The sequence below is a fragment of the Mobula birostris genome, chromosome 2 (genome assembly GCF_030028105.1).
Source record: "Mobula birostris isolate sMobBir1 chromosome 2, sMobBir1.hap1, whole genome shotgun sequence".
In the NCBI taxonomy this organism is placed as follows: domain Eukaryota; kingdom Metazoa; phylum Chordata; class Chondrichthyes; order Myliobatiformes; family Myliobatidae; genus Mobula; species Mobula birostris.
In genome coordinates this window covers 60166111-60190555 of record NC_092371.1, presented here as the reverse complement: position 1 = coordinate 60190555, position 24445 = coordinate 60166111, and the positions used below count along the sequence as shown (strand labels likewise).

General features: G+C 41.3%; 1 protein-coding gene across 1 annotated transcript in view; it reads left to right on the top strand.

Moving 5' to 3' along the window:
* The first annotated feature begins 11336 nt into the window (after positions 1-11336).
* The window catches only part of mtcl2 (microtubule crosslinking factor 2), a 107901-nt gene continuing 94792 nt past the window's right edge, over positions 11337-24445 (top strand). The window contains exon 1 of the mRNA XM_072241881.1: positions 11337-12473. Within this exon, the coding sequence (XP_072097982.1) occupies positions 11700-12473 (774 nt within the window). The 5' untranslated portion in view covers positions 11337-11699. The remainder of the gene's footprint in view (positions 12474-24445) is intronic.

Here is a 24445-nt window from a genome sequence, read left to right as displayed (position 1 = left end):
TATTCCACCACAAAAATGGTACTTCTGATCCCATTGCACCTACTCAGTACCACTCTGCATAGTCAGCCTGGCCTTTGGTGCTCCAATCTCCAAACTATAAATCTTTTTCAAGTAGCAAGAAAGCTAAAAGCAAAATCTGAAGGAAAAATAATATGCCAAGTATCTGAGATAAAACAAAAATTACAGGAAATACTCAACAAATTAAGCAACGTACTTGGAATAAGAAACAGAATTAGTTAGTTAACTAGTTAAATTTATTGTCATATACACCAGGGTGCAATGATATTCTTTGCTAGTGTGAATAAACAGTATACATGATAATAATAAATGCAACAATAAATACAGCGACAAGCGCAAAATCAATCAAATGATGCAAAGTATAGCAGTGCAAACTGAGGTAGTGTGAAATGAAGTGGTAAAGTGACAATAATTGAAGAGGTAGAGTTAAGGGTTCAAGAATATGACAGCACCACCGGGAGGGGGATATGGACAAGGTGGTTGGTTCAGAAGCCTGATGACAGGAGTGTAGAAGCTGTTCTTGAGTTTTGTCCTCTGGGCTTTCAAACTTCTGTACCTTCACCTGGTAGAACAGGGAAAAGGGCCAGGGTGACAAGCATCTTTGATGGTACTGTTAGCCCTCCTGATGCAATGTACTATAAAGATAGACCAGATGGAGGATGTAATGAGCTTGTGATGGACCAGGCAGTGCTTACAATGCTTGCAGGTTGTAATGGTCCAGAGCAGAGCAGCCTGAAATGCAACCTGTCAGGATACATTCTATAGTGCACCTGTAGAAGTCAAGAGGATCCTCTTATCAGAACGGGTATTAAAACCTATCACAGACCTTCCCTATGATCTGTCTGCCTCCCACTGGATTCTCTGTAACCTAAAATACGTTTACTTTACAATTTTTCTCAGTCCTGGTACACAAACACCTGAAATGTTAATTCTGCTGTTCTTTCTGCAGATGCTGCCTGATCTGCTAAACAACTCGGTTTTGTCTATTTATACTCCAGATCACATCATTCAGAATTTCCTGAGCTCTTAGCAACCACTTAGATATAGTAATACTGTTTCTGACTTTAACACCATTACATTTAATTGCATTTAGTTGTGTTTTGTTTTCCAGGTAATAGGCAGAACTGCCTACTAGTCAAACAGAATTAGCCTGATCATCAAAAAGGTGCAATTCAATCTTAAAGTCTCTTAAAGAGAGCTGAAGTGTGCATGTGAACAACAGTGCAAAAATTGCAAACTAAATAATTACTAAACTCGTCGAGAAAGGACAGTTTAAGTCATCAGAATCCACAAAAACAAAATTTTAATGCAGCATGACTAACTCCCACATTAAACTACATGATGCGACACGTAACAGATCTTCAGTAATAAGATCTGCAGCTTAATCTGCAGTTTCATTTTGTGACCTTGAAACTAGCTGAAATAGTCAATCTTGCTCTCCTTCCTTTCTCTTCTCCTTGCTGTACCAGAAGGTAACAACATAGGGGATCTAGCATCAACTGAAGGTAGACCGGTCACCTATCTACTAGATGGACTACATCTCAGGGTTCTGAAAGAAGTGGCTGAAGTGATTGTGGAGGCATTAGTAATGATCTTTCAAGACTTATTAGATTCTGGAATGGTTTTAGAGGACTAAAAAATTGCAAATATCACTCCACTCTTTAAGAAGCACAGCTGTGCAGCACAACTGGCAGGTGTGTTTATTGACATGTTTAATCTCTCCTTCTCCCGGTGTGGAGTGCCCTCCTGCTTCAAACTATCCACCATTGTCCCTGTGCTAAAAAAGACCAAGATAACATGCTTGAGCAACTGGTGTCCTATCGCACTCACTTCAATAATAAGCAAATGATTCGAGAGGCTGGTCAGGGACTACATCCGCAGCTTGCTACCACCCAGGCTGGACCTCCTACAATTCGCCTACCGACACCACCAATCGACAGATGACGCAATAGTCACTGCTCTACACACTGTCCTTACACATCTGGAGAAGAAGGATGCTTATGTGAGAATGCTGTTCTTGGACTACAGTTCAGGATTCAACACCATAATCTTATCCAGGCTCAACAAGAAGCTTAGAGACCTCGGCCTTGACCCTGCCTTGTGCAGCTGGATCCTAGACTTCCTGTCAGATTGTTAGCAGGTGGTAGGAGTGGGCTCCCTCACCTCCACCCCTCTGACTCTCAACACAGGAGCCCCTCAGGGCTGTGAATTGTCCCCCTCCTTTATCCCCTGTATACCTATGACTGTGTCACCACCCACAGCTCTAATCTGCTAATTAAATTTGCCAACGACACTACATTGATTGGCCTAATCTCAAACAATAACGAGGTGGCCTACAGGGATGAAATCATCTCTCTGACACAGTAGTGTCAAGAAAACAACCTCTCCCTCAATGTCGCAAAAACAGAGGAGCTGGTTGTGGATTACAGGAGGAATGGAGATGGGCTAACCCTTATTGACAACAATGGATCTGGGGTTGAGAGGGTAAACAGCTTTAAGTTCCTCGGCATCCACATCACTGAGGATCTCACGTGGTATGTACACATCAGCTATGTGGTGAAAAAGGCACAATAGCGTCTCTTTCACCTCAGACGGTTGAGGAAGTTTGGTATGGGCCCACAAATCCTAAGAACTTTCTACAAGGGCACAATTGAGAGCCTCCTGACTGGCTGCATCACTGCCTGGTATGGGAACTGTATCTCCCTTAATCATAGGATTCTGTAGAGAGTGGTGCAGACAGCCCAGTGCATCTGTAGTTGGGAACTTCCCATGATTCAGGACATGTACAAAGGCAGGTATGTAAAAAGGGCCCATAGGATCATTGGGGACCCAAGTCACCCCAACCACAATCTACTCCAGCTTCTACCCTCCAGGAAATGGTACAGCAGCATAAAAGCCAGGACCAACAGCCTCCGGGACAGCTTCTTCCACCAGGCCATCAGACTGATTAACTCACAATGATGTGAGTGTATTTCTATGTTACATTGACTGTTCTATTTGTTATAAATTATTATAAATTACTATGATTGTACATTGCACATTTAGTTGGGGATGTAACATAAAGATTTTTACTCCTCATATATGTGAAGGATGTAAAGTCAACTCAATTCAATTCAGAAGGGAGGGAGGCAGAAGAAAGGAGATTACAGACCAGTTAGTCTGACCAGTGGTTGGGACAATTTCAGAGTCCATTATTAAGGATGAAGTTTCGGGTACTTGGAGGCTCATGGTAAAAAAGGCCAAAATCCACATTGTTTCCTTAAGGAAGAATCTTGCTGACAAATTTGCTGGAAAAACAAGCAGGATGGACAAAGTAGAGTCAATGGATGTAGTTTACCTGGGTTTTCAAATGGCCATTGACAAAGTGCCACACATGAAACTGCTTAACAAGATAAGTGCCCATGGTATTACAGGAAAGATACTAGCATGGAAATTCAAGCAACACACATCAAGGTTGCTGGGAATGCAGCAGGCCAGGCAGCATCTAAAGGAAGAGGTACGGTCGACATTTCGGGCCGAGACCCTTCGTCAGGACTAACTGAAGGAAGAGTTAGTAAGAGATTTGAAAGTGGGAGGGGGAGGGGGAGATCCAAAATGATAGGAGAAGACAGGAGGGGGAGGGATGGAGCCACGAGCTGGACAGTTGATTGACAAAAGGGATGTGAGAGGATAATGGGACGGGAGGCCTAGGGAGAAAGAAAGGGGAGGGGGGAAAGCCCAGAGAACGTAGATTGGCTGACTGACAGAAGGCAAAATGAAGGAATAAGGGGTGCCTTTTTTGGTTGGCTGTCAGTGACTAGAGATGTTTCTCAGGGGTCAGTGTTGGAACTGCTTCTTTTCAGGTTATATGCCAATGATTTGGATGATAAAATTGATGGCTTTGTGGCCAAGTTTGCAGACCATAGAAAGATAGGTGGAGGAGCAGAGGAGCTGAGGAAGTAGGGGGTCTGCAGAAGGACAGATTGGGAGAATGGGAAAGAAGTGGAAGTGTATAGTCATGCACTTTAGTAGAAGGAATAAAGGCATAGACTATTTTCTAAATGGGCAGAAAACTCAAAGATCAGAGGTGCTATAGGACTTGGTAGTCCTCGTGTAGGATTCCCTGAAGGCTAACTTGTAAGTTGAGTTAGTGATAAGGAAGGCAAATGCAATGTTAGTATTCATTTCAAGAGGACTAGAATATAAAAGCAAGGGTGTAATCTCATTTCAAGAGGACTAGAATACAAAAGCAAGGATGTAATGCTGAGCCTTTTGAAGACATTGGTGAGACTGTTCCTGGAGTATCCTGAACAGTTTTGGGCCATTTATCTAATAAAATATGTGCTGGTATTGCAGAGGGTGCAGAGGGTCCAGAGGAGGTTTGCTAGTATGATTCTGCCAGAGGATGTTTCCTGTAGTAGGGAAGTCTAAGACCAGATGATACAGCCTCAGAACAGAGAGATATCCATTTAGAACAGAGGTAAGGAGGAATTTCTTTAGCCAGACGTTAGTGAAACTGTGGAATTCATTGCCACAGACAGCTGCAGAGGCCAAGTCATTGGGTATATTTAAAGTGGAGGCTGCTAGGCTACAGGGAGAAGGCAGAGGAATGGGGTTGAGAGTGATAATAAATCAGCTATGATGAAATGGCAGAGTAGACTCAATGGGCTGAATGGTCTAATTCTGCTCCTATATCCTATGGTCTTAAGAAACAACTTCTGAAAATGTGGACCTTAATTATCACTGGACAAAGGTAACTTGTTGTTTAAGATCACATTTTCAAAAAACATAACATTAACAATAAAAATACTGTTTTTTCCTATACTTACAGTAAGAGTACACCAGATTAAAATTCTGAGCAAATCCAAAGAGCAATCATATCACAAAAAATTATAGAAAACACTGGCCTCTATTATTTTTCATTCACATAATACTTATTTTGTAGAAAAAGTCCATCTTCAGATTATGTTATTTTTTTACTGAAACTTTGTGAATACAGCGAGAATGTTATATCTTTATTTTATTTTCTCTCTTACTTCTCCCTTATATGCTCATGAAATTTAAGCTGTACTTTATTATTAAGGTATAATATTCAGCATGTTTTTACACTTGATCTTGAATGGAAAAGTAAGTGAAAATGTAAAATAGAATTTATCTAAGCCTATTGTAATGTCCTCTTGTTTTTCTGTCGTTGTTCCACGAAAATACAATCAACATAACTTATACATTTTCTTCATACCAAATCCAGCACTGCTGGGAACAATTTCTCAAATGTGCTATCCTGTACATACAAAAGTAGAATGAGAATAATGCAGTATTTCCATTTACTTCTTCAATAATTTCCAATATGGAAATAAACTGACATCAGAGAGAACACAGATGGCTTAAAGATGTCATGAAGGACTCTGTCTGTATAACATAAAGTTCTCCACTGTACAACAACTCTCAGCATACAGAATAAAAAGTTATAGTATCATGTTATTGAAATTATTGCCAATATTGAAGAAGGTTAATCTGTAGAAGGAGTTTAAACTATAAAAAAATCTTATCCACATATCTAAATTGGAATTATACTGTCCTGACTAGTACTGACTAATAGACTAATAAAAAATACTAAATTTTTTAGGAATGTTGAGATTGCCTTTTTAAATTTAATCTCCCAAGTCTCTGACAAGCTCTAATACCCAAAGAGATGTTGCATAAGTAAGCTGCAATGTATTGCCACCTGTATTAATTTGAAATAAAATATTTCAAATTGATGCTTATTATTTATCATGTAGAATTCTGTGTACAGTTAACAATGAAAGGACTTGCAATAATATGTCTCTTAGAAGAAATTCAAAGGGAATTGGTATTTATAAATTACTTTGAAAACAATTAATTATTATTTATTAAATTTATTTTTGAAAAATTATTCCATAGGCCACAGTTTGTTGCGGAACAGTTTCAGTCATTCCTGAAAGTGAATGGAATAAGAAATATTACATCTCTACTATACCACCCAGCTACAAATGGCTTGGTGGAAAGGTTTATCCTGAGTGCAAAGGAACACACTTCGAGCAATGTCAACAGAACACACGACACTAACACTGAATCAGAAGCTCGCCATATGCTCCTCCTTGCATATTGCAATGCGGCACACTCCACAACTAACAACTCACCAGCTATGCTATCCCTGGGCCACCCCTTGTGCTCAACCTTGTACCTACTCAAACCCAATCTCAAGGGGAGTATGTAGAACAAACAGCAGAGACAAATTGAGGGCTCTTCAAACAAGAGGGTTCGCTGTTTCACTCCTAGACAGGTAGTCATGGCGAGGGACTACAGAGGTAATCAAAAGTGGGTACTTGGAAAGATTAAGGACAGAACTGGACCACTCTCCTACACAGGGAAGCATGGATTTGTGAAAGGAAGATCATGTCTGACGAATCTCATAGAATTTTTTGAGGATGTAACTAGTAGAGTAGATAGGGGAGAACCAGTGGATGTGGTATATTTGGATTTTCAAAAGGCTTTTGACAAGGTCCCACACAGGAGATTAGTGTGCAAACTTAAAGCACACGGTATTGGGGGTAAGGTATTGATGTGGATAGAGAATTGGTTGGCAGACAGGAAGCAAAGAGTGGGAATAAACGGGACCTTTTCAGAATGGCAGGCAGTGACTAGTGGGGTACCGCAAGGCTCAGTGCTGGGACCCCAGTTGTTTACAATATATATTAATGACTTGGATGAGGGAATTAAATGCAGCATCTCCAAGTTTGCAGATGACACGAAGCTGGGCCGCAGTGCTAGCTGTGAGGAGGATGCTAAGAGGATGCAGGGTGACTTGGATAGGTTAGGTGAGTGGGCAAATTCATGGCAGATGCAATTTAATGTGGATAAATGTGAAGTTATCCACTTTGGTGGCAAAAACAGGAAAACAGATTATTATCTGAATGGTGGCCGATTAGGAAAAGGGGAGGTGCAACGAGACCTGGGTGTCATTATACACCAGTCATTAAAAGTGGGCATGCAGGTACAGCAGGTGGTGAAAAAGGCAAATGGTATGCTGGCATTTATAGCAAGAGGATTCGAGTACAGGAGCAGGGAGGTACTACTGCAGTTGTACAAGGCCTTGGTGAGACCACACCTGGAGTATTGTGTGCAGTTTTGGTCCCCTAATCTGAGGAAAGACATCCTTGCCATAGAGAGAGTACAAAGAAGGTTCACCAGATTGATTCCTGGGATGGCAGGACTTTCATATGATGAAAGACTGGATGAACTAGGCTTATACTCATTGGAACTTAGAAGATTGAGGGGGAATCTGATTGAAACGTATAAAATCCTAAAGGGCTTGGACAGGCTAGATGCAGGAAGATTGTTCCCGATGTTGGGGAAGTCCAGAAGGAGGGGTCACAGTTTGAGGATAAAGGGGAAGCCTTTTAGTACTGAGATTAGGAAAAACTTCTTCATACAGAGAGTGGTGAATCTGTGGAATTCTCTGCCACAGGAAACAGTTGAGGCCAGTTCATTGGCTATATTTAAGAGGAAGTTAGATATGGCCCTTGTGGCTAAAGAGATCAGGGGGTATGGAGGGAAGGCTGGTGCAGGGTTCTGAGTTGATGATCAGCCATGATCATACTGAATGGCAGTGCAGGCTCGAAGGGCCGAATGGCCTACTCCTGCACCTATTTTCTATGTTTCTATGTTTCTATGTCATCAGGAGATGACATGTCGATCAGTTAAGGAGAGCAGAGTCAATTGCTGGAGAAGAAAGGTGTCCAGAGCTGTCAGAACCACTTCCTGTAGTCACAGACTCAACTCTTACAACCGCCATGGAGGAGGATCTCTTGGCTTGAACGGGACAATTTAAAGTTTACTATGCTGTGAATGAATACTGAAAATATCATATAGAGATAGGGTAACTAATGAGACAGTACTCCAACATGCCCATACAAAAGTATCTTTAATGAGAACATTAAATAAGAGGAAACTTAAATTCCTGGGCCATGTCATCAGAAAGGGAGAAATAGAATGCCTTACATTACAAGGCCGTATGCCTGGGAAATGCAGAAGAGGAAGTCAAAGAAGAAAATATATGGGCACTGTGAAAGAACTAACAGATCTAAGTGTGTGAGATATCATTGATGCTGCTTGGGATCGTTCGATGTGGAAAGCCATGATCACCCAAGCGTGAAACATGCAAGGCACGTGAAGAAAAAGAGGGTGCTGTAGATATCTACATAGTACCTGTAGTTGTATCATAGAGTATTCTGTATATACACAGTATAAAAGAATACAAGTTGAGATGCATTCTCTATTGAGTTGGAGTTTATAGCTAAGCAGGGAAGAGTGTTGCTTATTCAATGGTTAGGTAATGTTGTAAATATATCATTTGATTAAGCATTCTTTGTTTATGTAATTCATTATGGGTTATATGTAAAAGTACGTAAATGGCATACGTCATTAAACCACCACGTCATAAGTTCACGCCTTACTAAAGTGAAAAACAAAGTAGACTCACATTTAGCAGCTCTGCATTTTTCTTTCAATTAGTTTTATGTTTTTGAGTTACAAAACATAACAGGTAATGTTAAAGTCCCAAAATATAACTGTTCATTTCCCTCCGCAAATGCTGCCTAGTCCTTTGAGTTCCTCCAGCATCTTGCTTGTTGCAAAATATTTTTAACATAAGATAAAGTAAGATAAAACTTTATTTATCCCAAAGGAAATTATTGTAAGCATTGAGGTACAAAAAAATACCAAATGTGCATTAGAAAGTAACAGTACAAAATGCAGATGTATAATGAAACTATATACTTATATGCTTAAGGAGGAGGAGTTGTAGAGTCTTATAGCCACAGGGAGAAAGGATCTCCGGTGGCGTTCAGTGGTGAACCTCGCTGGAATGAGTCTGTTACTAAAGGTGCTCCTCTGTTTGTCCAGTATGTCATGGAAAGGGTGAGAGGGATTGTCCATAGTGCTCCATAGCTTCTGCAGCATTCTCTCAGACACAGCCACCAGGGAATCCAATTCCACCCCCAGAACAGAACCAACCTTCCTGACGAGCTTATCAATCTTCTTGGCATCAGCTGCTCTCACCCAGCTGCCCCAGCAGACTACAGCGTAGAACTGAATGCTGGCCACCACTGAGTCGTAGAACATCTGCAGCATAGTACTGCAGATGTTGAATGACCGGAGCCTCCTCAAGAAGCACAGTCAGCTCTGTCCTTCTTGTACAGAATCCCTGTATTTTTAGTCCAGTTCAGTTTATTGTCCAGGTGAGTACCCCAGTATTTGTAGTCCAAACAATTACAAACATCTCTCTGAATTGTTAAACAGTAGTTACTTGAAGAACTACGATCAGTCAGCATGATGCTAACCTTCTCAACATTGCGTATTGTCAGTAGGTAGTAACATTAATATCTTATCCAAGTCACTAGCAACAACCATAAGAATCTACGATTGGTAATGCATTGAATAAACCGAATAGTAACATAATTGGTATCAATGTTGCATCATCTCATTCTGTTTGACCTCAGGCACAAAAGAATCATGATGAGTGGAATGACATTCATCTCATGAACACTTTATATTTAAGGCAGCAATTATTAATTGGTCTGGAGGCAACATAAATTATTGATTACAAACAAACATTTAATGTCTGGTACAACAGTTTGTGTGAGTTTTTTTATTAGGTTTGTTGGAAGACATATGATGTAGTTTATCACAGAGAAATGTACAGTTTTCTACAAGGTGAGGAAGGACATAATAATAAACACTGTATTGATTGGCTAAAGCTTGACATATTGCTTAATGTAAGTAATGCATGTACAAAAACTGTGATGTCAAAGGACAAGTCCTTAAAATAGAAGCCTTTGATGGAAGACACAGTTGCTTATTGATAGAACATATGTTTAACATACATTGCTATACTGATTTCAATTGAAGTTGGATTTAATCTTTCAGGATATACCTTTTTCTCAAATGGGAATAATAAATAATGAACAAATTCAGTTAAGATCAGCATGATATTAATTGATATATAATTATTGATAAAGATATTATCAAATTAACATATGCAAGTATAGGTATAACTCTTTATTATTTTCATAATGACATCTTGATCAGGATTTTGTTCTGTGTCAAGTCCCACATCCTTTGTAATAACAGTACATTTTTACCTTAACTACCTATCAGTTTGGAAAATGATTGATCATAATTCACAGGGTCAGTTATAAATATTAAAACACATATAAAAAAACATTTAAGATCAAGGAGAACACTTGAGAGTTAAAGATTGAAAGTCAGGGTTTTTGAAGCTTGGACAAGCATGGTATCAGTTTGACTATGATGTGTCACACCTCCTTCGAGTAATTTGTTTTTCTCAGTTACATGTGAAAATGTCCTCAGGCCCAAGACAGGTCAAATCTGTACTGTTGTTATTGATTGACCTTGCACCAAGACCTATTGCCTGCATGGTTGAGTTTGAAATAGGAACATGGTTCATTTGAAGCTTTCCACAACCAGTTGGCATCAATGAACCTGTCTTTATCAACATAGGAAACTAAATCTGTTGAAAGATCATTGAACCAGAATAATAGTTGTGTTCATTGCTCCGAAGACGTCGCCTGCCCTGCTGAGTATTTCCAGCATTTTCGATCTCAAATTCCCAATATCCATTCTTTTACGTTGGTTGGTTTCATTCTAACACCTTACTTATTCTAATTTCATTTGGCTACCTGTATCACTGCTGCACCTCTACTGGTGGCATCCAACTGAGTTATAAGAAGAATGACCAGTGGGGGAAGAAAAAGCAAAGATCGGATTCGTGCTTTTATTTTTATTTTGAAGCAACACACACAAAATACTGGTGAGAAACTCAGCAGGCCAGGCAGTATCTATGGAAAAGAGTAAACAGGCCGAGATCCTTCATCATTTTGAACTAAGGGCTCGACTTATTTGGTTCTCAATTCATTCTAAGAGCAAATATTAATGTATTACTATATTTGGCTGTCCAAATGGTTCAAATTCTCATAGTAACATGTGAAGAGCAGAAAGTGTTGGAAAATCACAGTATTTGAATAAAAATGGACTAATATGTAAAACTGCAGACGAAACAGATCCTCCCACTTCCAACTGTTTTAGCCTTACAGCCGCTGAGATATCTTTCCCATTTTTTTTAAATCTCTAATTTGCGACATTTGTTTTTAAAATGTGACCGTTATTTCTTTAATTTTTTTAGCCTGGACGGAGATAGAAATGGAATCAATGACGATTTTTTAAAAAAAAACGACGGCTGCTGTAAAAAGAACAGCAACAGCGATTCTGTGCGTGTTTGGGCTTTGGAGGATTCTGAACAGCAATTCCTGCGAAGGACGTCTGATGCAAGGGGGGAGCAAGTTGGCTCTTGGTAGCTATCATGCGTCACCACATCAGGAGCTTGGGCGGAGTAGTATGTTATTTCTCCAGTAGCTGAGTGGTGCATTAGATAGGCAGCGTGTTTCAGTGACAACAGAGATTGCTAGAAATATATAGATTTATCGCAAGTAAAAAAAAAAGGGTTCGATACTATTTTGATCGTGTTCTACAATTGCTTTGAATGGGTCAGCGGGCAGCCCTGAACTCGGAAGGGATGGGATGAACACCGTGGCTCAGACAAGGACTGCTGGCTCTTGTTTGTTCTACAAGATTCCGCTCACTGAGCAGTGGATGGGCGAAGGATGGAGGCGGTGAATGGGACTCCTGAAATTCGCCAGCAACAGCCGGCGGAGAAGAAGAAAGTGCATCGAGCGCCGTCTCCGGCCAGACCCAAAGCGCTGATCCGCGGCTGGTCGGTGGCGAAGTCTAAGTGTAGCCCAGGGGGCTCGAAGCAGGGGCTCGCCCAGTGCCGCCTGTCCCGGCACAGCCCCGGCCTCAAGGACATCAAGCTGGGCAAGTCGCCGGCGAGCAAGGCGGCGGGGGTAGGGTCGGCCGGGGCGTCGCCAGGGTCCCGAGCCGGGAAGGGGGAGCCGCGGAGCAAGAAGTCGGAACGGGCAGGGGGCGCGGGCGGCACTACGGGCAAGAGGAAGAACCCTCGGGCCGGCGATGGGCCGCGAGCCCCGGGCAAGCGCTCGCCCGCCACCGACAGTAGCTCGGAGCTGTCTGATTGCCCGTCCGAACCGCTGTCCGAGGACAACAAGCCGCCGTCCGCCGCCGACACCAGCGACAGCGAGTCGGCCAGGGGCGCCGGCGGCTCCGAGCCCCCACTATCCCGCCGAGGAGCTTGCTCGCCGAATCAGGACGATCGGAGCTGGCCCGGTGAGGACGGCTCATTGGCTTCGGCTAGCGGCCAGTCAGACGGACCATGCGGGACCAAATCACCGTCGCTGGATAGTCGGCTCCATGTCAGCAACTCGTTGGGCTTTTCTGATTTCAGCGAAGAATTTGTTGACAGCATCCAGGAGGAATTCGTGAAGGAAATCGACGAGTTGCGGTCTGAGAACGATTACCTGAAGGTGGGCGAGGCCTTTTGTACAACATTTCATTCTTAGATTCAGAATATTGTCACCAGGGTGCAATGAAATTTGTTGCTCGAATGAAGCCCAAAGCATAAACAAAATATATGGTCAAATTAATACGTGGACCTTGCAAAGATTGCAGGTTGTGGAAAATAAATCTCGTTAGAGGTGGGTGGGTAGAAGACCAGTTTTGTTCCTCATTCACACATGGTGAATTTCATTCAGCTGGGTGAAAATTGAATGCAAGGCTTGTGTTTTATTGGGTGCAGACTGCCTTCAGGTGCATTGTATTGCGGAGGAATGACTGGTGTAACAGCTGCCTTCCCTTTTTGGGTTTAGTCGTATTTGTACAGATGTCCTTGCATCGATATCCTGGCGATTGCCCAGACATGAATGTGTGATGAATAATTGTTACTGTTTGCTGAGTGTGAGGCTGCTGCAACATTACAATACACTCTCTCACACACTCTCACTACTGTTCCAGAGCTGATCCCCTTCTAGAAATTGCTTTGTTGATGGAAGCCAACAGGAGATGATTTTCCAGAATTTTCAGAGGATCCAAACATAACTGCAATTTCTCAATTTTCAAGGAATTTAGTTAGAGCATTTTTTTAAAAAATGTTTTTTACATAAACATGCCTTACATGTAATATTTGGGAAGTGAGCAACTGGGCAAAGTCTACATGTGCAAATAAATGCTATACTATCAAATGTAAATGTACATCTGTGGAGTTGGTTGAAATTTTGAATGAGTAATTATTTCGGCATGCTTGCAAAAGTAATTGTATTGGCAGAGAGAAGTGGCTACCTACAGACTATGTAGGCCGAGAGACTAGAGGAAATACTGTTGGTACACATGCAAAATGCTAAACTTCAGTCTCACACTTCACGTCTGTTGAAATATTTACTCATAACAGCACACTCAAAAAGCTGGAGGAACTCAGCAGATCCTAACCAGATCCTACTTTATCCATAATTTTGCCACCACCCGAAAGTGTTTTCATATGTTTTTACCCAGTTACTAGATACATTGTAGTGGCTTGCATTCTTGCCTCTTGAGTCAAAATGTTTGGTGTTAGTCCATTTCCAAACACTTGAGCACATCAAATTAGATTCAAGTTTATTTATCACACGTACATCAAAATATAGAGTGAACTGTACCACTTGCGTTAACAGCCTGAGGGTGTGCTGGGGGCAGCCCACAAGTGTCGCCACATATTCCAGCGTGCCCACATGCCTGGCAGGACAACACAGAACTCAACAAAACAAAACAAAACAAAACAGAACACAAGCAACAAAGCAAGTCCTGTTCCTCCCTACCTCCCACCTACCCACTAAGATGCATACGCAGTCCTCTGACCCCAGGACAAGCCACCTCTGCCATCACCAGACTTGTACATTGGGCGTCAACTTCCCGAGCAGACTTGCAGAGATTCACAGCGTAGTCTTGATACTGCAGTGCTCATCTATCAGATGTGCCACTTTCAGGGGAGACAAATTGGAAACTTGGTTTGGAAAAAGAGAGATATCTACAATAAATATAGGCAGTAAATGAGGTGCTTGAGGAATATTAAGAATGTAAAAAGAACCTTAAGAAAGAAATTAGAAAAGCTAAAAGAAGGTACGAGGTTGCTTTGGCAAGTAAGGTGAAAATAAATCCAAAGGGTTTCTACAGTTATATTAATAACAAAAGGATAGTGAGGGATAAAATTGGTCCCTTAGAGTATCAGAGTGGACAGCTATGTGTGGAACCAAAAGAGATGGGGGAGATTTTGTACAATTTCTTTTCTTCGGTATTTAAGGAGAATGATATGGAATTGTGTAACGTAAGGGAAACAGGTAGGGAAGTTATGGAAACTATGATGATTAAAGAAGAGGAAGTATTGGTGCTTTTAAAGAATGTAAAAGTGGATAAGTCTCCGGGTCCTGACAGGATATTCGCTGGGACCTTGAGGGAAGTTAGTGTAAAAATAGCAGGGGCTCTGACAGAAATATTTCAAAGTTATTAGAAATGGGGATGGTGCCTGAGGATTGGCATATTGCTCGTGTTGTTCCATTGTTTAAAAAGGGTCCTAAGAGTAAACCTAGCAATTATCAGCCTGTCAATTTGACGTCAGTGGTGGGTAAATTAATGGAAAGTATTCTTAGAGATGGTATATGTAATTATCTGAATAGACAGGGTCTGATTAGGAACAGTTAACATGGATTTGTGCATGGAAGGTCATGTTTGACAAATCTTACTGAATTTTTTGAAGAGGTTACTAGGAAAGTTGACAAGGGTAAAGCGCTGGATCTTGTCTATATGGATTTCAGTAAGGCCTTTGACAAGGTTCCACACAGAAGGTTACTTAGGAAGGTTCAATCATTAGGCATTAATATTGAAGTAGTAAAATGGATTCAACAGTGGCTGGATGGGAGATGCCAGAGAGTAGTGGTGGATAAGTATTTGTCAAGTTGGATGCGGTGACTAGTGGTGTGCCTCAGGGATTTGTACTGGGTCCAGTGTTGATTGTCATGTACATTAATGATCTGGATGATGGGGTGGTAAATTGGATTAGTAAGTATGCAAGTGATACTAAGATAGGTGGTGTTGTGGATAATGAAGTAAGTTTTCAAAGCTTGCAGAGAGAGTTAGGCCAGTTAGAAGAGTGAGCTGAAAGATGGCAAATGGAGTTTAATGCTGATAAGTGTGAGGTGCTACATTTTGGTAGGACTAATCAAAATAGGACATACATGCTAAATGGTAGGGCATTGAAGAATGCAGTAGAACAGAGGGATCTAGGAATAATGGTGCATAGTTCCCTGAAGGTGGAATCTCATGTTGATAGGGTGGTGAAGAAAGCTTTTGGTATGCTGGCCTTTATAAATCAGAGCATTGAGTATAGGAGTTGGGATGTAGTGTTAAAGTTGTACAAGGCATTGGTAAGGCCAAATTTGGAGTATTGTGTACAGTTCTGGTCACCGAATTATAGGAAAGATGTCAACAAAATAGAGGGAGTACAGGGAAGATTTACTAGAATGTTACCTGGGTTTCAGCACCTAAGTTACAGAGAAAGGTTGAACAAGTTGGGTCTTTATTCTTTGGAGCGTAGAAGGTTAAGGAGGGACTTGATAAAGGTATTTAGAATTATGAGGGGGATAGATAGAGTTGATGTGGATAGGCTTTTTCCATTGAGAATAGGGGAGATTCAAACAAGAGGACATGAGTTGAGAGTTAGGGAGCAAAAGTTTAGGGGTAACAGGAGGGGGAACTTCTTTACTCAGAGAGTGGTAGCTCTGTGGAACAAGCTTTTAGTAGAAGTTGTAGAGGCAGGCTCGATATCGTCATTTAAAGTAAAATTGGATAGCGATGGAATGGAGGGTGATGGGCTGAGTGCAGGTCGGTGGGACTAGGTGAGAGTAAGAGTTCAGCATGGACTAGAAGGGCCAAGATGGCCTGTTTCCGTGCTGTAGTTGTTATATGGTTATATGATACTGAAACCCAGTCCACTCTTCCAGTTAGAAAATACCCATGGCATAGTTTTGAAAAGCAACAGTGAGATATCTCCAATATTTGTACCTAAACCAACATACCAACACATTTATCATCTTGCTGCTATCACGATGGTGGTGGCAGGTCCGGTTGCAAGCTGGTTGCCAAATTTTTGACATAAGAATAGAAACATAGAAAATAGGTGCAGGAGTAGGCCATTCGGCCCTTCGAGCCTGCACCGCCATTTATTATGATCATGGCTGATCATCCAACTCAGAACCTTGCCCCAGCCTTCCCTCCATACCCCCTGACCCCCGTAGCCACAAGGGCCATATCTAACTCCCTCTTAAATATAGCCAATGAACTGGCCTCAACTGTTTCCTGTGGCAGAGAATTCCACAGATTCACCACTCTCTGAGTGAAGAAGTTTTTCCTAATCTCGGTCCTAAAAGGCTTCCCCTCTATCCTCAAACTGTGGCCCCTCGTTCTGGACTTCCCCAACATCGGGAACAATCTTCCTGCATCTAGCCTGTCCAATCCCTTTAGGATCTTATACGTTTCAATCAGATCCCCCCTCAATCTTCTAAATTCCAATGAGTACAAGCCTAGTTCATCCAGTCTTTCTTCGTATGAAAGTCCTGCCATCCCAGGAATCAATCTGGTGAACCTTCTTTGTACTCCCTCTATGGCAAGGATGTCTTTCCTCAGATTAGGGGACCAAAACTGCACACAATACTCCAGGTGTGGTCTCACCAAGGCCTTGTACAACTGCAGTAGTAACTCCCTGCTCCTGTACTCGAATCCTCTCGCTATAAATGCCAGCATACCATTTGCCTTTTTCACCGCCTGCTGTACCTGCATGCCCACTTTCAATGACTGGTGTATAATGACACCCAGGTCTTCAACTCTATCCCAAGGTCATGAAATAAACTGCATAAACAGCAAGCTTTCCTCCCTGCCTACGATCCCAAATTCTCCCACCAGCAGTTAACTTTTTACCATATCCTATTCATCCATCATTCTTCTTCCAGGAGTACTTTGATGACAGATATAGAAATGTCAAATTTAGGATCCTTGTCACTGTGTTCAACTTCTTGGCAACTAGCCCAATACTTTGTAATCAAATCACAAACACGAGAAAATCTGCAGATGCTGGAAATCCAAGCACCACACACAAAATGCTAGAGGAACTCGGTAGGCCAGGCAGCATCTGTGGAAAAGAGTACAGTTGACTTTGCGGGCTGAGACCCTTCAGCAGGATAATGAGCTATCAGGGCACAGCAGCAAAAGCCAGGCCAGTGGCATTGTGGCTGGCTGTGAACCTCAGTGAGGAAGGATAAAGTCAGACAGAGCAGTAGGGGTATGAACAGGAGATTCTGTGGCCACGTAACAGATGTCAGGAGGATGTGTTGCCTCCAAGGTGCTAGGGTCTGGATTGTCTCAGAATTGCTGCAGAAGATTCTCAAGAAGGAGGGTGAACAGCCAGACATAGTAAGGGGAAGAGGTCCTGTGCAGTGAGAACAGGGAGTTAGGAAAGTGACTGAAGAGCAATACCTGCAAGGTAGTCATCTCTGGATTTCTCCCAGTACCATGTGCTTGGCAGGTTTGCTGGAGCATCTGGGGAGCTTTTAAACAAATTTGACGGGGGAATGGGAACCAGAGAGATTAGGTAGTTGGCATACAGGACAGTCTGTTATGTAGTGAGACTGTGAGGAAGGACAGGCAGATCATAGGGCAAAATTTCAATCAGTGAATGAGCTGAAGTGTAACATGGGGGGGGGGAATTGAAATGGGTGATGAATACAGGACTGAAGGTATTATATTTGAAGCCATGCAGTATGTGGAATAAGGTAGCTGATCTTGTAGCACAGTTAAAGATTGGCAGGTGTGATGGCATCACTGAGCAGTTGCTGAAAGAAGATTATAGTTGGGAGTTTAACATCCAAGGATACACTTTGTATTGAAAAGACAGACATAGGCAGAGGGGGTGGGGTGGCTCTGTAGGTAAAAAATGAAATCAAGTTCTTAGAAAGAGATGACATAGGATCAGAAGATGAGAACCTTCTGGGTAGAGTTAAGAAACTGCAAGGGTAAAAGATCCTGATGGGAGTTATATACAAGCCTATAAACAGTAGCCAGGATGTGGGATACAAATTACAACAGATGGAAAAGGCATGTCAAAAGGACAACATTGCAATAGTCAAAGGGGATTTCAATATGCAGGTATATTGGGAAAATCAGGTTGGTGCTGGATCCCATGAAAGGTAATTTGTAGAATACCTATGAAATGGTTCTTTAGAGCAACTTGTGGTTGAGAGCCCTCTAGTGGAAAGACAGTTATGGAATTGGCATTGTGTAATGAACCAGATTTGATTAGGGAGCTTAAGGTAAAGAAACCCTTAGGAGACAGTGATTTTACCATCCATTTTGAGAGAGAGATGATAAAGTCAGATGTATCAGTAATACAGTGAAGTAAAGGGAATTACAGAGGCATGTGAGAGAAACTGGCCAAAGTTGATTTGAAGGGGACACTCACAGGGATGATGGGAGAACAGCAATGGCTGGAGTTTCTGGGGGCAATTTAGAAGGTGCTGGATAGATACACCCCAAAGATGAAGAATATTCTAAAGGGACGATGACTCAACAGTGGCTGACAGCATAAAAGGAAAAGAGAGGATAGATTACAAAATATAATGGGAAGTTAGAGGATTGGGAAGCTTTTAGAAATCAATAGAAGGCAACTAAAATAGTCATAAGGAGAGAAAAGATGAAATATGAAGGTGAGCTAAGCAATAATAACAAAGAGGATACCAGAAGCTTTTTTCAGATATATAAAGAGTAAAAGAGCGGTGAGAGTAGATATTGGAGAACTGAGTGGAGAAGTGAAAATGGAAGATGGGGAAATGGCAGACAAACTTAATAAATATCTTGCGAAAGTCTTCACTGTGGAAGTCACTCACAGTATGCCAGAAATTCAAGCATTTCAGAGGGCTGAGGTAGGTGTAGTTACCATTACTAAGCTGAAGGTGCTTGGGAAGCTGAAAGGTGTGAAGGTAGATAAGTCACCCAGACAAGATGGACTACATCCCAGGGTTCTGAAAGAGGTACCTGAAGAGATGGTGGAGACATTAGTAATCACTAGCTTCTGTAATGGTTCTGGAGGGCTAGAAAATTGCAAATGTCACTCCACTCTTTAAGAAAGGAAATTATAGGTTAGTTAGCCTGACTTCAGTGGTTAGGAAGGTGTTGGAGTTCATTATTACAGATGTGGTTTCAGGGTACTTGGAGGCACATGATAAAGTAGGCCAAAGCCAGCTTGGTTTCCTTAAGGGGAAATTTTGCCTGACAAATCTGTTGGCATTCTTTGGGGAAGTAACAGGAAGGAGAGACAAAGGAGAATAAGTGGATGTTGTTTATTTGGTTTTTCAAATAGCCTTTGACAAGGGCTGAACATGAGGCAGCTAAACAAGATAAGAGCCTAAGTATTTCAAGAAAGGTACTCGTATAGATAGAAGATTGGCTGATTGGCAGGAGATAGAGCAGGGAAAAAAGCCTATTCTGGGTGACTACTGGTGTTCCACAGGGGTTGGTGTTGGGACCACTTCTTTTCACATTATATGCTAACGATTTGGATGGCAGAATTTATGGCTTTGTGGCCAAGTTTGAAGAGGATATGAAGATAACTGGAGGGGCAGGTAGTGTTGAGGAAGCAGAGAGTATGCAGTAGGACTTATACAGGTTGGGAGAATGGGTAATTAAGTGACAGATGGAATAATAGTGTAGGGGAGATGTATAGTTATGCACTTTGGTAAAAGAAATAAGGTAATAAACTATTTTCTGAACAAGATGAAAATTCAAAAATGAGAGATATAAGAGGACTTGGAGACCTTGTGCAGGATTTGCTGTAGTTTTATTGCAGGTTGAGTTGGTGATAAGGAAGGCAACTACAATGTTGGCATTTATTTCAAGAGAGACTAGAATATAAGAGCAGGGATGTAATGCTGAGGCTTTATAAAGCATTGGTTAGACCACACTTGGAGTATCACGAATAGTATCTAAGAAAAGATGTGCCGGCATTGAAGAGGATCCAGAGGAGGTTCATGAGAATGATTACAGGAATGAAAGGGTTAATGTGTGAGGAGCATTTGATGGTACTGGGCCTTTATTCGCTGCAGTTTAGAAGAATGGGGAGAGGAAATCTCATTGAAACCTATCAAATATTGAAAGGCCTAGATAGAGTGGATGTGGACAAGATGTTTCCTAATATGGAGGAGTCTTGAACCTGAGGGCATACCCTCAGAATTGAAGCCATGGGTGGTGAATCTGATTTAATTCATTGCCATGGGTAGCTGTGGAAGCCAAGTCGATGAGTTAATTTCAAAGCGGAATTTGAGAGGCTCTTGGTGAATTAGGGCGTCAGAAGGTTACAGGGAGAAGGCAGGAGAATGGAGTTGAGAGGGATAATAAATCAGCCATGATGGAATGGCAGAGCAGCTCAATAACCTGAATGGCCTAATTGTGCTCCGATGTCTCGTGGTCAAACCTATGGCTGTAGAATATTTCCTCTCCTATGTTAAAATGGTTCTAAAATATCTCTTTATGAGGCTTTTGATTGCCTATATAAGAACCTTTCTATGTGGCTTAGTATTATGCATTTTTTTGGAACATATCCATGAACCTTTTCATTTATTCTGTCATGTTAAAGACAAATTATCTTATATGGCTCATTTAGAAGTGCCAAAAACAACAGACGTTTGGAATAAGATGCCAGTAGCAGGAAGTACTAATGGTACAACAGCATTGGCTCTTCAGTTAATTCACCAGTTTCCCTTTACTCTGTATTGATTAACTGTGCGCAGTCAAAAAATATATTAGAGTCTGTTGTGAGTGGGGAAATAAAGTGTACCTTTCACACTTACTGGAGTAAAATACAGACGTATAGTTTACAGGGCAGTTGCAGAAAGGTGGAGAAGTAAGAAAGCTCCATATCAGATGGGAGAGATTAAATGAAAAAGGGGATGATGCTGCAAGAGAAATTGCAATGATAATGGAACAATTTAAGAAAAAAACCACAAAAATGGAAACAGCAGAATCATTATGTAAAAGTGTTGACTCATTCTTGTGTCCAGAAAATTGTAAAGATGAACTTGCTCTTCCAACTATTGGAACATGTGTGGGAAGTCAGACTAGGAGTAGCCTGGAAAATTTGAAGTGATGATGTGAACATTTTGGACAGTTGCATCAGCTGGGACTCTGAAATAAAAGCAGGAAATGCTGGGACGACTGCAGGACTAGCAGTATCTGTTGAAAGACAAATAGAGTTAATGCTTTGGTCGGAGACCCTTCATGAAAGTGGCAGTCCTCCAGAAGCTCAGGGTCGAGCTTGTGAATTAAATGGAGCTGTCGCACAAAGTGGTAACCTGACAAGCAGTTCGACTTCCCAGAGCAGAGGATATCATCTCATGAGCCGTGATCATAGTGTGTGTTCAACTTGGAAAAAGTACAAGTTATTTCCTCTTTGGCCTGGAAGAAATTGGAGTACTGGATAGAAAGAAGGAGATCTTCTTTGGAGAGGGCAATGTTCTCTCTTTGGCTTTGTGCTCCAAAGTCAATCACATTGGTAAATTCTGAGCCTCTACCTTGGCTTCAATCCGGTGACTTGCTGTTTCCTCATAGTGACTACATGGTGAAATGCCCAGGGTGTCAACAAGGAAGCACGAGTAGAAAGTTTAGTCATTTTCACCGAATCAGACCCTGATATGGCAGAAGAAAGGCTTAAAATGTGTCCAAATCACAGTGGTGGATGGAGGCTAAGAGGGACCAGCCATACCGTGGCTTCAGGATGCATCACTTCACTGGGCCACTCTTGGCTTTGGTTTTGCTTTTAACCAGAGGTGAATGTGTTCAATGGTATAACTACAATGCAATATTTTAATAAAGCAAGTAATTGGTTTTGGTTAAAAGCAATAACAAAGCCAGAAGGTAATGACACATAATCAAAATTGATACTTCATTTGTCAAGATCTGGCTCATTCTGACCTCTCTGTGCAGACATAATTTTTTTGGTACCTTTATGGCCCTATCAGAGCAGGCTGAGTAGCCAACCTCTGAAGTATATATCCCAACCTAAAAATTCTCGTTAACACAAAAATAATTAGCCTCTGTCAGGTTTTCTCATGTTTGCTTAACAACTAAAAGGCTCCAAACAGAATAATACTGTATTATAGTGCTCTTGCCTTTAAAAAACCATAGGAGAGCCAGTATTCTTAAAATAGCATGCTTATTTAAAATGGTTAAAATCTGAAGTATATGTACTGTGGAGAGCATTGTAATAGGCTGTATCACTGTCAGGTATGGGGTGGGAGGGGGGGTTCTACTGCACAGGAATGAAAGAAGCTGCAGAGAGTCATAAATTTACTTGGCTCCATCTTGGGAACTAGCCTACAAAGTACCCAGAACATCTTCAAGGAGCTGTGTCTCAGAAAGGCAGCATTCATTATTAAGGAGCTCCAACATCCATGGCATGCCCTTTTCTCACTGGTAGGGGGTGGAGCAGCCAGCCTGAGGGCACACACTCTGATTCAGGAACAGCTTCTTCCCCTCTGCCATCCGATTCTGAATGAACATTGAACCTGTGAACACTACCTCACTTTTTTAATATATACTTCTGTTTTTGCTCTATTTTTAATCAATTTGATATACATATACAGTAATTTATTTATCTTTCATCTATATTATGTATTGCATTGAAGTGCTGCTGCTATGTTAACAAATTTCTCGACACATGCCGGTGATAATAAACCTGATTCTGATCTCCTTTCATTTTCTTTCATATTAAGAATGGGAATATCCTTTCCTGCATATTTCATGCTAGAAAAATTATTAGATGATGCACACATTGTTGCCCCATTTAAAAAGTATATTATTTGAGACCTGCTGAGCTGTGTTTTAAATTTACCTAATGTAAATATACAATTTTAAGACATGGGTAAATTGTAAAATATCATGTACCAACAATGGGGGGTTATTTAAAAAATATATATATACAGAAGAAGGATTTTGTCTTCAATGCAAGATTTAGAGTTTATAGCCTTGTTACTTTAACAGTTAAGATTAAGATTTAATCAACAACCGTAACAAAAGCAAAGTGAATGATGTCCTCAGAGAATTACAAATAACATTATTATGGCATTCGGCATTAGTGGCAACACATTTGTATTGTCAGATAAAATTTAATGACACCTTTACAAAGCTCATTCATGTGGCTTTTGCATCTCACATCAAACCCCTTAAATTGCAAGATTGTTGTAGCGGAGGCACAAAGTTAATTCGATAGGAAGAAACTGGGGAAGGAAGAAGCCCAACCTTGGCAACCTCTGTGACTTTTGAGTGTTAATATCCAGTCAGCAACTGAATGGATAGCTACACTCTCCACCCTCTTGTGCTTAATTAGTTATCACAGCCAACCTTGTTCTCAAATATGCTTAAGTGAAGGAAGAGGAAGTGTTGACTTCAGAAGGAGCCAGCAGATAAAATGGCAACACAAAAGTTAATCCTTCAAATATGATTTTTTTGTATGTGGAACTGAGTCAGAGGGGCCTTGACTATGTTCATCATCACAATGAGTTTATATTTTTGGCTCACTACTTGTACTAGATGTGTTACATTTTATTTTATTGCTTTATACTTTAAATGGAGTATGTTACTTTTATTTGGTTGCCTTGATTTCCCCTTCATAGTTAACTGTTCAGTAGATAACCAATTGTTGTATCTATTTAAAATCAAAACAAAAGAAAGAATCCATATCAATATTTCTTTGAACCAAAATGACATCCATTAACATGTTTGATTCTCAGAAATGAAATTTAATCTTGGCACTTGAGCAGCATTTAACATAAAAGTTTCAATACCAACCCTACAGCTTACTAGACCAAATTTGTTTTTACTCTGGTCCGTTAAGGTTGTCATAGCCAAGTGAGGTAGTGGTGATAAGCTCCTATTAAATGTTCCCAATGGTGTGCATCTCAAATACCCTCTGACAACCAAGTTCAGCTCCTGGCCTTCATGTGTGGCTTAGCTACTAGCCCGGCAGAACTGTTTTTACTGACGGGGAAGGGGGCAAAAGCAGGTTACTGACACCTTAAAACCAGACACTTCAGGCAGATGGGGCTCGTCAGCTGTAGTTAGCCGCTCAGCTGTAGTTGATCTCAAACCTCCGCTGCCTTGCAGCTATACCCACTCATGGGGAAGGCTTCAGGAGGAAAGCCTGACGGAAAAAATTTAGAGCTGGCGTCTCTAAGGCAGTCCCACATTGAGTTCAATCCTGACTGGCAACAACTGTATCGGTCTGTGCCGTTCCTTTGGTTTCATCAGCTCTGTGGAGTGGGGGAGCCTGCTACATTTTACATTTTTCAAGTACCCTTGTATCAAATAATGGAGTTGTAATGTTTAACAATTAAACAGTGTTATTTATTCCAAACTGAATTTGATACAAGGT